At 38.9% G+C, this 18,441-nt stretch overlaps 1 protein-coding gene across 1 annotated transcript in view; it reads right to left on the reverse strand.

Annotated features, from left to right (window-relative positions):
• Positions 1-18,151, reverse strand: part of IL7R (interleukin 7 receptor) — a 44,622-nt gene extending 26,471 nt beyond the window's left edge. Inside the window, exons 1-3 of the mRNA XM_006902124.1 lie at positions 18,070-18,151; positions 14,343-14,484; positions 1,659-1,816 (exon numbers count right to left, since the gene is read on the reverse strand). Coding sequence (XP_006902186.1) covers positions 1,659-1,816; positions 14,343-14,484; positions 18,070-18,151 — 382 coding nt within the window. The remainder of the gene's footprint in view (positions 1-1,658; positions 1,817-14,342; positions 14,485-18,069) is intronic.
• Between the last annotated feature and the right edge of the window lie 290 nt (positions 18,152-18,441).

Raw genomic sequence — 18,441 nt, forward strand, 5'->3', positions numbered from 1 at the left:
GACAGTGCGATTGGCACAGGACAGAGCGGAGTTTAGGGCTGTTGTACATAGGGTCGCTATGAGTCGCAGGCGACTTGACGGCACATAACAAACAAAAAACACAATGTTGAATTGGATCTGACCTGAACAGGAGGAGGTTGCTCCTCCTTCTCCAGTGGAGCATCTGGTGGTGTCGAACCACTTATCTTTGGGATTGCAGAACAGCTTCTTACCAGTAGGCCACCAGAGCTCCCTAAGTGATATTTTTTAAATTTAGTTTAACATATTCAGAATACAGTGGAACCATAGGAAGAAGACAAAGTTAGAAAGGAAAGGATATGTATTTAAAGTGTTCATACAAATGAGTTTGTGCTGTCATCTGTAGCTGCTAGTCCACAATATCCCATAGCCAAGTTTGAAGACTCAGCATGCTTTCACACTAGGGATGCCCAAGTTTCAAAATTTTCATTTAAAAAAATGATTTACATTAAATAAGTTGTTGTTATGTGCCATTGAGTCACTTGAGACTCATAGTGACCCTATGTATGATAGCTCTGAACCTTGTTCTATCGTGAACCAACTTTATTGTCTTGGACACACCTACCCCCATTACCCGAGTCACGGAGTCAATCCATCTCATCAAGGGTCTTCTTCTCTATCTCTGTCCCTCCACTCTCCCAAGCATGATGGCCCTCCTTGCAACGTGTCCAGAGTATGTCAGATGAAGCTCCAGAATGCTTGCCTCCAAGGAGCAGCCTGGTTTCACCCTCTCCTGGATGAACTTGTTTGTTCTCCTAGCAGTCCATAGTATATTCAATACTCCTCTCCAGCACCACTACTCAGAGGGATAAATTCTCCTTCTATCATCCTAGTCATTGTCCAGCTTTCTGATGCATAGAAAGCATTTGCAAAGACCATGACTGACATCACTGCTCTTCACTACTCTGGAGAGGTCCCTGACAGCAGACTTTCCCAATACAATTCATCTTTTGATTTACTGGCTGCTGGTACCAAGAGTGTTGTTTGTGGAGCCAAGCAATTTAAACCTGTTACTATTATATATTTCAAAACATTCCCATGAATTAAAGTTCAAAAAGTACTGACACACAACAAATGAATGGATTGAGAAATTAGGGCACATTCACACAATGGAACACTATGCAGCATGTAGGAGGAATGATTTCATAAAATACTATATAACATGGGAGAGGCTAGAGAGCATTATACTGAGTAAACTACCTCAGTATCATAAGAACAAATACTGCATAACACCATTATTTTATAGAAGGGTAAGTGGTAAAGTGTGTGAATAAATGTCCAGTGGGAGAAGGGGTGGGGGAAACGGAGGGAGAAATCACTGAGTCCCAGAGTTTGGTGGGTGGGGTAGGGCCTGAAGAAATTAGAATAGATCTAATGGGCATCTGAACTGTTCCGCTGTGGGCAGAGATCAATGGTGATTGATTTTATAAAATACAGTGCATGAGAATGATTGTATGAAACACAACACGAATAGAGGAATGTGTGAAACACAATACACATGGACGAAATACAATGCATATTAATTTTGTATGCAAATCAAAATAAAATTTTAACAATTTACCCCTCAAAATACTGACACAGTCGTCACTTAGGTAGACACATGACAGTGATAATCCCATACCCTATACAGAGCCTCTTACCTATTTTGACGATGTTCACTGTTTGGCAAGTTAAGCTTTTCTGCCCAAGTTTCACACACATTTTGTTGTCTCCGATCAAGATGAACTTGTTTGTTTTGATGAAATATGTGTATTGCATCTTATTCATAATTAGGCATTTTTCTTTCCAGGAGACATCACTATAGAAACAAAAAAGGAATCAATTTGAATTCAAACAAGAAGTTTCTACATGCAGTACAAGAACATATGTGGGCTACAGCAGTTCTTGAAGGAAGTTTTAAGCATTGATTTCTGGTACTAGAAAAGGAGAAAGTTTTAAAATATACATATTAAGTGTCTACATTAAGAAACCAGAAAAAGACAAAGAGATTGAATCCAACATAAATTGATGGCAGAAAATAATAAGGTGCAGAGGAAAATGTAATAGAAATAGACAATAGAAAAAGTTAAAAAATGGTCTCTTTCTAAAGGGTACTAGAACTGACACACACTAATAAGATTGGTGAAAAAAAGGAAGCAAAATACATAAATTGTCAATACCTGGAATATTACTGTAGATTATTCAGACATTAAAAGTATAATAAAATATAAAATTTCATACCAAGCAATTTAATAATTTAGATGTGATGAAATTTTTTATGGAAGTTAATAGAATGAACCAGAAGAAACTGAATATCTAAACAGTTATATTTCTTTCAAAGAAATGGAATTTGTTAGGAAAATACTACCAGAAAAAGAACACTCTATGCCCTGATGGTAATATACTGGTGAATTCATTAAAATTCTTAGGACAGACAGAGTAGCAATCTTATCTAAATTCTTGCAGAGAATAGAGGTGAAGGGATTAATTTTCAATTTATAAAGTAATCTTTACTTTGGTACCACATACTGGCAAAAACTGTTACTGAAAAAGAATTTCCAGAAGACATAATCAAGAATGTGTAGATAACAAAACCCAAACAAGTAGTAGAATATTAATTAAAAAATCAAGGTTTTTTAAAAAATGTACAAGCTCATTCTAAAATTCATGAGAATATACAATGAATCTAGAAATTCCAAAATGATACAAAGATAAAACATAGAACAAGCATCAAAGGAGCCCAAGCACTTGGTTTCAAATTCAATACAGAGCAATAAAAAGAATAATCAGTTCAGAAACAGGCTTACAAAGGCTGCGAAGGTAAACTGACCTTAACCGCAGTTTCCAATCAGTGTTTACAAAGTGATAGACAATATTTCCAGCCAATAGAAGTAAATGTATGGAAAATTAATTTGATAATTCAGAAAATTAAAGAAGGGTTCTAAAACTAAACATACAACATTTGGGAGTGCTGATGGTGTGGTCGTGATAAAGAGCTGCACTGTCAACACTAAGACCTGTGGTTTGAATCAACCTGCTGCTCTGCTAGAGAAAGATGGATTGTCTCCTCTAGTCTAATTTACTGCCTCTGAAACTCGCCGTAATGTTAACTGTGAGTTAGTTTTGGCTCAATGGCACGTAACAACAGCATATAGCACTTAGAAGAAAACTGAACTGGATGAGATGGATTGATACAGTGACTGGGGCAATGGAGGTTGGTGTGTCCAAATTAGTGAGACTGGCTCAGGACAGGCAAGGTTCAGAGTGGCTGTGCACAGATTGCTATGGGTTGCAGGGGACTTCATTGCATATAACAACAACAGGAGCAGCAGCAGCAGCAGCAACAACCACAACAACAACAAAACAACAAATCTTTGGGGATTGGTAAGCAAAGATATATTAGAAAGGACATAAAAAGGGCTTAACATTAAAAAATTGGTATACTGGATTTCATTTTTAAAAAAGATACTTTTTCTTGTTATACAACACCAAGAACTTGGAAAGCTATAGACTAGTAGAAAATAGGTCTATTTACATAAAGCTGGCAAAGCAATTGTATCTAGAATATATGAAGAAATATATCCGATAAAAACTACTGCTACTGAGTCAATTCTGACTCCTAGCAACCCTATAGGCAGCTCTAGTGAGCAGTTGGCAGGGAACTGTGCTGTTAACCCAAAGGCTGGTGGTTCAAATCCACCAGCTGCTTTATAGGAGAAAGATAAGCAATCTCCTCTTGTGCAATTTAGAGCCTCTGAAAACTCACTGGAGACCCAGCTGAGTTGATTTTGACTTGATGGAATGACACACACACACACACACACACACACACACACACATATATATATATATATATATATATAGAGAGATATATAGAGAGAGAGAGAGAGAGAGAGAGAGAATATAACCCTATAGTACAGAGAGTACAATTTCCCCATAGAGAGAGTTCCTAAGGCTGTAAATATGGAAGCCAATTGCCACATCTTTATCCCATGGAGCCTTGGTGAATTTGAACTGTTGACATTTCAGTTGGCAGTTAAAGTGTTTAACTGCTGTGCCAAATTCTACTGCACAGCCGTGGTGATCAAGACAGCGTGGTATTGGAACAGTGACAGATATATGTAGGTTAATGGAATAGAATTGAGAACCCAGGAAACAGCCCATCTATCTATGGTCAACCGATTTTTGGCAAGGAGATGAAATCAGTTAAATGGGGAAATGAAAATCTCTTTTAAAAATGGTGTTTGGAAAACTATCTGTAGAAAACTTAAGCAAGACCCACACCCAATGCTATACAGAAAAACCAACTCAAAGTGGATGAAGACCCTAGCAGTAAAGCCAAGGACAATAAACTTCATCAGCTAAAAGCTTGGAAGAAGTCTAGAAGCCCTAATCCATAACATGAACAATCTCCCAAGCATTCTGAAAACCTACAGCCAGGAGAGAATAAAATAGATGAATTGGATTCTCTAAGAATCAAATCCCTATGCACATCCAAAAACTTTTCCAACAACCGAAAATGAAAGCCACAGACTAGGAAAAAAATATTTGGTAATGACATGTCTGATAAAGGACTTATATCTAGAATTTATAGAATACTCCAGCACCACAACAAGATAAAGGTAAACAACCCAGTTACAAAATGGGCACAGGATATCAACAGACACTTCACCAAAGAAGACATTCAGATGGCAAACAAACAAGTGAAGAAATGTTCAAAATCCCTAGCTCTAAGAGAGGTGCAAATCAGAACAACTATGGGATATAATCACATCCAAGTAACAATAGCAAAGTTTAACAGAGCAGCAAACAACAAATGCTGGCAATGTTATGGGGAAATTGGAACCCTTACTCACTGTTGGTGGGAATGTAAAATGGTGCAACCATTCTGGAAGGCAGGATGATGCTTTCTCAAAAAGTTGGAAACAGAAATACCATTTGACCAGACAATTCCCCTACTATATATCTTAAAGAAACCAGAGCTGCCATCTAAACAGATGTATGTACACCCATGTTTATAGCTGCATTGTTCACAATAGCAAGGAGATGAAAGCAACCCAAGTGCCCATCAACAAATGACTGGATAGAGAAGCTGTGGTATATTCACACAATGGAATACTGTGCAGCACTGTAAAACAAAGAACTAAAAATATTATACCAAATGGGTGACCCTGGAGGACATTAAGCCAAGTGAAATATCTCGGTCACAAAAGTACAAAGACTGCATAGCGGCACTGTTATAAAACAGGACTGACAGGAGGGTTGAAGAGAAACTAAGAGGGGATAAATAATGAGGAAAAGAACTCTCTAAAACAAATATATGATTAAGTATTATTTGCATGACAACAGTCCAGAATAAGAGATTCAGAGCTATTGTACATAGAGTCACTATGAATCACAAGTGACTTGACAGCACATAACAACTACAACAACGAGGATAAAGCAAGTTCACAATGAACTTTTCACTCAAAAGAAATGAAAACATTTATTTACAAAATGCCTTGCAACAAAGCAGTAACAACAACTTGAAAATAGAGAGGCACCTAAGACTTTTAAAAAAAATGTCCAAAAGGAGAATAGATAAATGTTTTGTGTTTTTTTTTATTTTAGCAAATGAATACAGTGGAATTCCCACCTCACAAGATAAAAGATGAGCTTTGAGACAAGCATCAGCGTGAACAAATTTCAGAAACCTTATTTTGAGTGAACAGTGGAGATAGAGCTGACACTGAGCTGTTCTAGTTGTGAGAGCTATCAGGAACTTGTAAAACCAATCTTTGGTGATGGAAATCAGAACTGTGATTTCTTAGCTAGTTAAGAATTGACTGGACATGAGGTATCTTTCTGAAGTGAAAGAAATATTTTACATCTTCATTAAAGTGATGACTACATATTGTATCTCTTTCTCAAAAGTCACATAAGACTTTGATTCATGAAATGTAAATTTTACCCAGAAAAAGAAAACAAGTAAAAGCAAGTCGGGAGCTCTGATGGGCTAGTGTCAAGAAGCTGCCCAGAAACTCTGAAGGCCCATGAGTTAAATCCACCAGCTACGCAGTGGGAGAAGGATGAGAGGTGTCCTGTGCGATTTACTGCCTCTGAAAATCCACAGGAGGGTCAGGTATGAGTCGGTTTTGACTTGATGGTACACAACAACAACAGCACTAGTAAGAAAAAGGTAAGAATCATAAATGGTCTGGGTAACTTGTCAGGCTATCAACTACGAGATCATCAGCAGTTCTAATCCACCAGGTGCTACTCTGGCGAAAGATACGCAGTCTCCTCTCTCAAAGGTTCACAGCCTTGGAAAACTGGATGGAGAATCTCCAAGAGTTAGACTCAGCTCTATGACTGCAAGTAGTAAAACATTAGAGAAATAGTGTAAAGTATATATTCTCATTGTAAAAAATACACTCTATTGTTGTTGTCAACTTTCAAGTTGACTATGATGCACATGAACAGCAGCTCTGAATCCTGCCCTATCCTGAGCCAACCTCACGGTCTCCAATACACTTTCCCCTAGTGCTATAGTCACTGTGTCAACCCATCTCATGCAAGATTTTCCTCTTCTGAGCTGACCCTCCACCCTTCCAAGCATCATGTTCTTCTCCAAAGACTGGTCCCTCCAGGTAACAAACCCAAAGTGTGTGAGACAGAGCTTCAAAATACAGAATAAAAAGTAAAATTGCTGTTTTCCCAACTTTCATTTTCATTTCTCTCTGTAATTGGTAACCAGGTTGGTGACGACTAGGAATGTCAGCAAAATGGTTTTTAGCTCAGGAGTTTCTATTTCTACCTCTTAGCTGGGTGGGAATATGCAAACCAAGTGGGCAACCATTTCATAATGAGTTTGACTGATTTTGCCTCCTGAATAGGTTCAAATTAAACAAGTTTGGCAGCAGTCTATGGGAATATCAAGGAAGAAACACAAAATGCAGTGTATGTCCTTGGGTCAAGGAGTCCAGCACCAGGCAGACCAGGACTTTGATAAGAACAGCAGGAGCGACAGCAGAGTGCCAGAGACCAATGTGGTATAGAGTTAATCTGATACTGTGGCCCCAGAGCCAGAACCAAAGAACTTTTGCCCAAGTTTGTTGTGGGACTGGGTAGGAGATGCCATAATTGCCAGAACTAAGAGAGGTCTGTAACACTGATGAAAACCAGATAGTTGATGGCTCTTTGGATTTGCCAGTACACTTGGGATATTGTCCTAAGGAATATAATCCTGTTGACAACCTGAATTATAAACTGCTAACTTCTTTAATAAACCCTGTAACTGTGAATTCTGTGTGGTCATTGCAATGCATTGTAAACCTACTAATAGAACAGTGAGAGACCTCTGGGAGAAATAGATGTGAAGAGTTTGAGACACATGACTGACCTCGTGGAAATAGGTTTTCTGTTGTGGATGCTGTTGATGGGGACAGTTCCTCATCATGAAATTGAACGTTCAACCATTAGAAGTTGAATTCTTTAATACATTAACTGTTGGGAGTAGCTTAAAATAGGCCTTTGTATGAGCTTGTGTATTTTCAGGTAAAATCTTAAAAAAAAATAAAATCTTCATAAAAAAATTTCTCCTTCTTAACAAACAGAAAGTGTGTGATAGAAAGACCTTTTTCCACTTACAACTCAGAACTGGTGTTATTGAGGGTTTTTTGTTGTTGTTGTTGTTGTTGTTAACTGGATACATGTATATTTTTCTCTTCACTTGCTTAAGCGGATACTTTGCAGGATGATTGGTGAGCCCTTACAGAAAGAGGAACACGTCAATGTGGTCTGAGGTGAGCTAAAATGGCCTTAAAAATCTGAGGAGAAGGTAGATGCTTTCATCTCTGGGCTGCTGCAGTCCTTGAATGACTGGTAGCACTCCTAGAAAAACTAGGGGTAGGCGAATAAATCTTAAGAATATTTTTTGTTGTTATGTGCTGTTGGAGGATAGAAGGAGAATTGATGCCTTTGATCTGTGGTGCTGGAGAAGAGTGTTGAATGTACCATGGACTGCCAAGAAAACAAACAGATTCATCCCTGAGAGGGTTAAACCAGTCTACTCCTTGGAGGCAAGGATTCTGGGGCTTCGTCTGACATACTTTGGACATGTTGTAAGGAGGGTCAGGTCTTGGAGAGGGACATCATGCTTGGGAGGGTGGAGGGACAGCGCAGGAGGGGAAGACCCTCTATGAGGTGGATTGATTCAGTGACTGGGGTAATTGGGATGGGTGTATCAGAGGCAGTGCGATTGGTGCAGGATAGAGCAGGGTTTAGGGCTATTGTACATAGGGGTTGTTATGAGTCACAAGAGACTCAACGGCACATAACAACAACAACAACAACAATGTGCTGTCGAGTTGGAACTGACTCATAGCTAACACCCCCGGAAGGTTTTTGGAGGCAATACATCGAATGGAAGGAGAATGTCTTCATTCTCTCGTGGAGCAGCTGGTGGATTTGGGTTGTCAGTGAAGCTCCTTACCAATAGCCTACCAGAGCTCCCAATATTAGTCGAAATATAGGCATCATTGTTAAGATATCCCTCTACAACATTCCCCCTTCGATTTTAATTTCAAATGCTATGAGATAGATTGACACAGTGAGTACAGTCATGGACTTGGCCACGAAGTAGATTGTGAGCATGGTGCAGGATAGTGCTGGCTCACATCTGTTGTTACGAGTTGCTATGAGTTGTATTTGACTACACCTACACTTAACAACTATGTTCTTTTTCTGCTGTTGTTGACTGCTATCTTTGGGGGTATGCAGTTGTTCAGACCCCTCCCCACCCCCAATATCTTCCCCCCCCAGTTGTTCAGATGTTAAGATATTTGTAATTTGCAAATTTCTCGAAAGCTGTGTCACTTGGGGTTTTCCCACTTGGAGTATAGAAAAAAAGAAATTATTTTAAGATAAAACTAAATCACCCTTGAGAAACAAGCTTGGAAGATGAAAGATATGGAAAAGTCTGATTTTGACAACTTTGTCACAATTTGATGAGTGAAGATGGAGAAGAAAAATAAGAGTGCTGTTCTGAATTTTAGAATGACATGTGATGTGCAGAAGGTAGAATGATAAAGGCTATTAATTTACTTCTAAAGTTTGGAACACATTTGTAAGTGACATGCGTGTAGAATATCTAATTCTAGATCAGTCACAGCAAGTTTCTGACTTATTTATCCAACTAAACTATACATGTCCCTTGTGGTATAAAAGGGTATTTTCCATTTAAATGTTGAAAAAATAGATACTTCTTTTGTTCCTCAGTTGACCTTGAGAGAATTGAGCTGAAAAGCAAACTGGAATGATTTTGAGGATTACTGCAGTTTACTGCAAAAAAAAACCCCAAAATTAACCACACCTGACAGACTCTGTAGTTAAGCCTAGAAAATCAGATTGAGCTGGCAGAGTGGAGCCTATTAAGGTGACAGTAATTGAGGAAAACAACTATTACACGTTTGAAGTGGCATCTGTAGGCGGCACATGGGGTGACTGCGGTGCCCCCAAGTATGTAGAAATAAAGGAAATATGAGTGTGTCAGAGCTGACTATGAAATCTACGTAAGTCCCTGCAAGCAGGGTCTCAAGTTAAAAGCCAGTTGCGTCTAGGCTGGTTAATATAAAAGAGAGGATATAACTTCGAACCAAAAAGCTATTCTCCATCTATCTGTAAGTAACAAAAAGAGTTCTGTTCCAACTGCTTATTCCCCCCCCCCTTTTCTTGCAGTGTTATCAGATGTGATCTTAAAAGAGATATCTAGATTGTAAAATGTTGGCAACTAATTTAAGAAAATGTGACCCACTTTGAAGTATGGACCAAATAAATACCTCTGGTCTTAAAATCAACATATTTTCTGTTCTACTCCTATATTTACTGAACCACCCGTTCATTGGATTTTAAATGACATTTTCACTACATTGAGATAATTAGTTACCATCTACATTTATCGTATGCTGGCATCATTGCTTCCTATGTGTTTGAAAGCTGGACGGTGATAGAAAAAAAATTGATGGCTTTGAATTGTGATGTTGGAGAAGAGGAAAGACTATCCTATCGACTGTCAAAAGATAAACAAGTCCATCTTGAAGAAAGTTCAATCAGGGTACTTCTCAGAGATGAGGATGGTAAAACTTCGTCTCGTATACTTGGTGCATGTTATCAAGATGGTCCATTCAGTGTTTGAAAAGGATATTATGCTAGGAAAGGTTAAGGGTCATATAAAGATGGGAAACCCACCAATAAGATGGATTGGCACAGTGACTGTCACAATGGGCTTGAACACATTGGGGTGGTGCGGATGGCACAGGATGGGGCAGAGCTGTTGTTCAGAGGATCACTCTGAGTTGTAGTTGACTCAAAAGCATCAAACAACAATACACCAACACTCTAAGGAATCCTGGTGGTGCACAGGTTAAGCTCTTGGCTTCTAACTGAAAAGTTGGTGGTTCAAACTCACTTGTGGCTTTCAGGGGGTAAAAAGACCTGGTGATCTACTCTATAAATAATAGCCTGGGAAACCTTAGTGAGCAGTTCTATTCTGTACTGAAAACTCTCTGAGTCAGAACAGACACAAAAACTGGATTTTTTGGTTTACTGTATGCCAGACACGAATCCTGTCTACTCCACTGCAAAACAGTTGTTATAATCAGAATTAAAATACTCTTCAGCTCACAAAGCTATTGAGATTTCAACCCAAGTGTCTGTCTACATCACCTCTAGTTTTTTCTCAAGCAGACTAAAAATAAAAGATAGCTAGAGTTTGAGTCTTCCACTAACCCCCAGGAAGTATGCATTTATCTTATAAAAAGCAATCTTCTGGTTTTCCCTGCTTCAGTCCTGGCCCTGCTCCCAGCACCAACTCCTGTAGGTCTTGGGTTTATGATGCATAATGCATATTGGGAGTGGATGGGTGGTATATATGGTGACAGTATTTGCCTGCTAACCAAAAGAGTGTATGATTGAATCCACTTAGAGGAACCTTGAAAGAGTTTGCTAATCTACTTCTGAAAAATCACCCAGTGATAACCCTCTGGAGCATGGTTCAAGTCTGACCACCTCAAGTCACCATGGGCTGGAGTCAACTTGTCAATATGTGGGGATAATTCTTGAATTACAAATGTAAAGTAGATAACTGGGAAGCCGATAATTCAGCGACATCCATGATTCATCCAAATGCATCCCTGAGAGAGCTATTGGTGCCATGACTATAACAATGGATTTGAGTGTATCAGATCAAGAAGATGATGCAGGAGAGGGCAAGGTTCGGATGTATTTTTCACAGGGTCACTATGAGTTGTGTTGTAATTGACTGGATGGCAACCAATAACAACAATAACTAAAGTAATTGCCAAACTTGGGAGGCTGGAGGCTAAACCCTGGGCAGCTGTCTAGTTTCTAATTACTTCGACAAAATGTGTAATTTTCAGTGACTGTCAATTTCTTCTTTACAAATTTATACTGATGGGGGGAAAGTTCATCAAAGCCAATTTAGGTGGATGGGAACTAGAACCTGACCAGCAAACATGGCACTCTGCTTATTGTTGTTGTTGTTTGTTGTTATGTGCTGTCGAGTCACTCGCGACTCATACCTTATGTACAACTCTGCTTAGTTGGATTTAATTTGACGTGCGCGTCCTGCTCTGAATCGAAGAGATGTGAGGGTCTCTTTCTCGAGGTGTTGGCATTTCTTGTAGAAGTGGCTGCTCTCCAGAAGTTCCCTAACCTATTTAGGGGTTCCCATGGATTGTCTCCCACTGAAAGCATGTCGTGAAGCAATCCCTTTCCTACTGAGGTATCTAGATCCAATTGAAAAATCCAAATGAGGCTCTGGGCAAATTAAAAGCATGACAGGAAAAACTTCAAGAGACTTGTTAAAGGAAGTGGGTAAATTTAAGTGTGGTCAACTCTTGTGTGGAAGTGGACCTGGAGGTCAACCTCAGCCTGTCAATAGAATTCATAGTGAACACTGTAGTCCACCAATCAGCTGTGCAGAGAGCTCCAAGTCAAACCTTTGTGTTAACTGCATTGTTTGAATGAACTGTTAGCCTAGTGCCACATGGGAGCAGTGATAGTTCAGTGGTTAGAACTCTTGCCTTCCACAAGGAGACTTGGGCTTGATTCCTAGTCTAGTGTACCACATACAAAGCCATGACCTCCCTCATATCAATGGAGCCATTGTGTTGCTAAGACTCTGAATAGGTTTCAGAAGAACTTTTAGATTAAGACACATTAGGAAGAAAGACTTGATGATGAACTTCTGAAAATCAGCCAATGGAAACACTGTGGAACACACACCTGATTCCACTGGGCAGATAGTCACTATGCATGGTGGTTGACTAGATGATATCGAATAATAACTGTAATATAGACTTTGAAGTTTGTAGGTTTCTAGAAACTCTATTCCTAGAAATTGTGTTGGGAAAGCAAACTGGGAGATGGCAGATGGATAACACACTATGGAATTCAAGTCTAAGATCATAATTCATCAATGATTGCCTTTGGAAGGCAATTATATGGACAGATGCAAGGAGATTTTGTACATGAATATAAGGCATACAATTCAAGCTTGTCTGGATTTGAACTGTGGTATTGGAGAACAGTACCTAATATCCCATGGACTGCCAAAAAACCAGATATGTCTTGGAGAAGATACAGCCAGAGTGCTCCTTGGAGGCAAAGATGATTAAACTTTGTCTTACAGTTTTTGGGCAAGTTGCTAGGAAAGGCTATTCATTAGAGTAGGAAATCATGCTTGTGAAGGTGGAGAGACAGTGAAAGAGAGGAAGACCTTCAACAGGTGGATTGACGCAGTTACTGCAGCAAAAATGGGCTTAAATGTGCCAGAGTCTGTGAGGATGACACAGGATAGAACAGGATTCAGATATGTTGTTCGAAGGGTTGCTATGAATCCTACTCAACTTGATTGCACCTAACAACAATAACTAGGTTTGATTAAGGAAATTTAGCCTAGTATCTCTGGAACTTAAAAAAAAACCCTCTCTTTAATATTGATGAATCTTGACACACTTTCCTCACTAGAAACTCAATAGAAATTAGGTCATCTGATATGATTTTGGAGATAGCAATGTGTCAGAATTTCACGTTAGAGTAGTTTTTCAAGCCACCAGATGTAGTAATCCCCAGCAACAAGGGATGATGGATGGAGGAGTGACACAAGAACATCCCTGTGCTCTTTGACAAACTTTCATCCCAGATACATTTTGCTTCATGCTGCCTTTTCTCCCTGGCCTCATGTAACCCAGAGCAAACTTATTCTTTAGATTTTTAGAATATTCCTACTGAGAGAATCATCTAAAATAAGATTGTATGAAGAGGGAGCCCAAAGATTTAGTGTTATATTAGAAGCGTATTTTTTTCCTTAAATTTCCACTGATTTCACTTTGGTTTGGAAGTTTTCTATACATGCATACAAACAGGTCTGTCTTGGAGAGGATGAAACCAGATTTCTCCTTAGAGGCTAGGATTTTGGAGCTCCATCTCATATACTTTGGGCACATGCCCAGGAGAAACCAGTGCTTGGAGAAGAACATCATGCTTGGAAAGGTGGAGGGACAGTGCAAGAGAGGAAGATCCTGGATGAGACAGATTGACACAGTAACTGAGGTAATGGGGGTAGATGAGTTGGAGTCAGTGAGACTGGTTCAAGATCAGGCAGGGTTCAGACCTGTTGTACTTAGTAGGGTCTCTATGAGTCACAGGTGACTTGATGGCACAAAACAACAACAACAACTTTATTATTCACTATACACCACACACTGAGTGATCCCTCTGAGTGCCTTGCATATATCAAATTATTAATCATTACCATATCTTTACAAAGTAGGTACATCTTATTCTACAGGTTAAGAAACTGAGTTACAAAAAAGCTACAGAACTTGTGTGGCAGGTTTAAAAATTTGTAAGTCTTCATCATGGCATTAGAAATCAGGCTAGTGAGCTCTAAAAGTGCGACTTGAAGATGTGGATTGTCTATCTAAATGAATCAATTTGCACGTTGAGGAATGTTCTAGGAGGAAAGGGGCGCTAGGGTCACAGTGAAAAAGCACGATTTGAATTCTGCTGGGAAGTCAGGAATCTCCAAGATCCAGATCGTCATTTGGCTGTGGCATCAAGACCTGGGAGAGGTTTTATGAGTTTGTTTGAGTAAAGACAGAGTTTCAAACTCCCTGTTTAAATTTTTTAGATAATAAAAAAAAAATTATATTATAGTGGACTCATGAGATTTTTAACATTTGAAAATTAGGTCACATATTCTTTCTTTTGTAGCTATTGTTCTTTGGTATAGGAAAGGAGAGACTGCGGTTTTCAAAGCTTTTGAAACCACAATTCCTCACCATATTTCCATCTCCACATTGGTACTGTTGACGTCCAGGTCACGAAAAGCACAGGTCAGTGTGTGCTCGGAGTCAGTATTAACCTCCAACTGACTGTAGCACGAGAATGAGTAGTCGTCTGGCTCTGCATCTTCCAGATCTCCTGGGGAAGAACAAACCGACAGTTTTTAGTGACTCAAGTAAATGTGTCCTTTTGGAATCTGGAGTGACATTAATAAGATGATAGGCTCTGGTGACAGGCATAAAGGAGTAATTTTATTTTATTGAAAAAAGGAAAGCTGAAGGACGAAGAAAATAAAGATTATAAGAACTCAAAGGGCATAGGATTTTCTAGGAGGAGTGAAAGCTCATGATGGTGAGTAAATAACCTCTATACAAAGTTTCCAAATCTTTTGGCTATTGGCTTAGGGCATGATCTAGAGTGAGAAACCAAATACTCTTGTGTTTCTTGAAACTAGAATTTTCATTTATTTCCTTCCGAGTTTTTATGTTTCAAATTAAGGAAGATGATAATGACTGTGCAATTAGAAGTTTGTATTTTAAAGGGTGGTTTTCTCTTGATATGGACATTTCCAACTAAAAGTAGCATTGATTAGTTTGTCAGGATATTTTCTAAAATCTCTTGGGATATGGACAGAAACAGATTAGATAAAATGAGATATGACAAAATTCATGTCTTGTGGACCTTCCTAGATCTTATAGACAATGCAGTTGAAGAGACTGGTAAAATGAATTCTCAAATACACACTGATTAGGATCTGAGAACATTTGGAGAAGTCGAAGTGACCCTCAGAGTGGTTGAGCGTGGGCCGATGGCTGCTTGCAGGACTTCCGTCCACCCGTATCAGGAATTCGATGATCTAAAGCCTTTGAGCAGGATCCAGAACATCCCAAAGATCATTTGTTGGAAACATCCAAACACCACTCTTTTTACTTAAATATCTTACGGGCACCAGCATAACAAAAGACGTCCATTGACCTTAGCCATCAGCTGGGCAAAATGCATATGACACATCTTCTCAATTATGGAAGCGTGGTGCATATACTTTCCCCTACACTTCAAGTGATTATGTTTTCAGAAACAGTTCACTGGTTCTTCAATGTATATTACCAAACAGGGTGGCTTTGTAACCAAGGAAAAATTCCCCTCCACAACTTGCAAAATTGCTTAGCATTTTACAAAGATAATATTGTACTTGAACTGGGTTGAAACATTCTTTGCTAAGAGTAGTATAGTACAGTTAAGTGTTCTTGTGCCAAAATTGGACAGATGTAGGCTTAGATTATTGTTATGCTACTTAAAACATTCATCCTTCGTTAAATAACTCAACCTTGCTAAGCCTCAGTGTTATGATATGTAAAATCATCTTATTATGGGGGAGTCATGGTGCAAATAAACATACAAAGCCTTATCCCGGCCTTTAGTGGGCACTCAGTGAGGACTGGCTACGGCCTTCGTTACTGGTAGAGATGGTGAAGATGGCGCTGGACCGGGTAGGATTTTGCTGTTGTTCAAAGGGTTGTTATGAGTCAGAGGTGACTAAATGGCATCTAACAACATAACATTCATCATCAGTTTTGAGAAATAAGTAATGTAAAGGTTAAATAAGAATTTGAGTTCTGAAAATGTACATAAAATGTTGGGGCTTTTTGGAAAGGTTCTATGATGGTCTGGCCATCTTTCTGTAATCACATAGAACTTTTGAATAATGAGTTAGATCCTATTCTGTAAATGCTGAGTATGTAGGTATATCTACCCAGAAATTTTTAGGAGATATCTATCTATCTATCTATCTATCTATCTATCTATCTATCTTTATATCATCTATATATCTATATATCTGGTGGCCTAGTGGTAAGAAGCTGCACTGTAATCCCAGAAACAAGCGATTCTAGGCTACCAGCTGCTCCACTGCAGAAGGATGGGTAATCTCCCTCCATGTGATTAACTGCTTCTGAAAACCCACTAACTATGGGTCAGTTACGACTCTACAGTACACAACAACAACAACAACAACAACATATGTATATATATTATAAACAAGACTCTACTATGTGTGGCTTAGATGTCTTCTTTCTAAATGGAGTTAGTTGATTGGAAAATTAAGAATTTGGATTTTTTTAGTATATATCTTCCCCCCCTTGATCTTCTCATGTGATTTTCAGAGAATTGACTTAACTTTCTACAAACAACAACTCAGAAGCTTGTGAATTTCTTATATACTTCAAACTGGGAAGTAAATTGACATAATCATGTGGATGGGTGGTTACATATGAAATGCCTTTCAGATGTTCTAAAAAAAATTAAGAAATGTACAAAGTTGAAGTGAAAACTCAGTTTTTAATTAGAGTTGTTATTTCTTTTAAAAATAGAGTAGCTGCTAGGGAGTAGAGGAAATACATTAAACCCCAAAAAGTAAGACTTATCAGTAGGTCTCGCTTCACCTGAATTTTTCAGACACCAATCCACTTGCATGCAAATATTTACCATGGAATAGTATTCAGCCCCCAGAGAGTGACTAATACACCCTTACACTGCAAATGTCAACCCTCTGACAATTCCCTTAATGAGAAAATTCTCGGGATTTCCATCCTTTGTAATGATATGACTTAAAATATCTAAGCTGAGTCATTATGTTGAGGTGGTTGATAACATCTATAACAAGTCCTTTAGCTCTTAAAGAGAAAGGGCTTAATCTGCAGGGACAGTGCAAGGTGGTCCAAGTTTCCAGGTGAGTTTTGTTGCAGTTGCTTCATCTCTCCCGGACTGTTTTGTTATCATTAGTTTATATTTATCAAGCAGGAAGGTCTGCTTCTAGAAAAAGCAAAACAAAACACCAACCAAAAAACCCCCAACAAGACCCAAACTCAATGCCATCAAGTCAATTCCAACTCAGAGGACACAGTACAACTGCCCTATAGGATTTACCAGACTGAAAGAAGCAGAAGGCTACAATTTTCTCCCTTGGAGCCTCTAGTGAGTTTGAACTGCTGTCCTATGGTTATCAGCTGAGCAATTTATCTACTGTTCTGTCACATCTGCTTTTTAGTTATTTTGAAACTCTCCAAAGAGAATTATTCTAAGAGGCCAACTTGTTGATACGGTAGCAGTAAAAATTATATGAGATAATGCACATCTTTTGCTATTCAGCTAGTCTCTATGAGTCTCATATGAATCTATCAAAGTGAGAGGATTTAGAAAGCATTATCAAATATTTACTGGCTGCAAACTACACTTTAGCTACTCTGTGAAGTGCTGGCAATATAACACTAGTCAAAGCAGAGAAAATTCTTGTTTCTGGTCATTATTTGATTGTGTAAGATGGAACCATCAAAAAGTTCAACAAAACAAAGTTAGCTTGATTTCGTTACAAGGTGAAATTACTTTGGAGATTTATCAACAGTCGCTATCAAACAAGCATTGGTATAGATGTTGTTTTTGGAAGAAAAGAAACATCAATCAACATTTAAGATCCACATTGTGAGAAGCAAATATATTCCTTCTTGGCAATTCTGAGTTCCTTTATAAATAAACTATCCACCTTCTTCTCCCCAGGTCCCTTGTCCTGGTATTTAGAACTTACATATGCTAGTTCTGAAAGCATGCTAACTTCTCAAACTCCTTTCCTCTCTGGTGCCCCAGCTCACATTTCACAGAGATCTGAGCAGTCTACAATATATGCTAGAGATCCTCCAAAATCCTAAAGGAAAGTTAGAAATGACTCACCGTTCTGCGCATAGCCACTTTCTCCAGAAACGGCATGAAGTAAATAGAAAGCCATACCAAAAACTGTACTTAGAATTCTCATTCTGAGAGGGAGGAAGAGGAGCGAGAACATGTGTGAGCTCATGTGTACGAATGAATGAGAGGGAGGGAGGGAGAGAGTGAGGGACTTAGATCTACAGCTTTATACTAATTTAACCACAGCCAGGGGGAAGTATAAACACAGCAGAAGAGAAGGCAAGTGTCAGAAACAGGAAGTCTGAGTAAATGTATTGCTGCTGTAAGCAGAGGCAGAGCAAAGCAGGTAGAGCATTTAAAATTATTAGAAGACAGTAGTCACTGCGTCGACGCCAAATCCCGGTGATCCCGTGTACA

This window comes from Elephantulus edwardii, unplaced genomic scaffold (assembly GCF_000299155.1).
Source record: "Elephantulus edwardii isolate Elephantulus edwardi_28Jun2011 unplaced genomic scaffold, EleEdw1.0 scaffold00370, whole genome shotgun sequence".
Classification (NCBI taxonomy): Eukaryota; Metazoa; Chordata; class Mammalia; order Macroscelidea; family Macroscelididae; genus Elephantulus; species Elephantulus edwardii.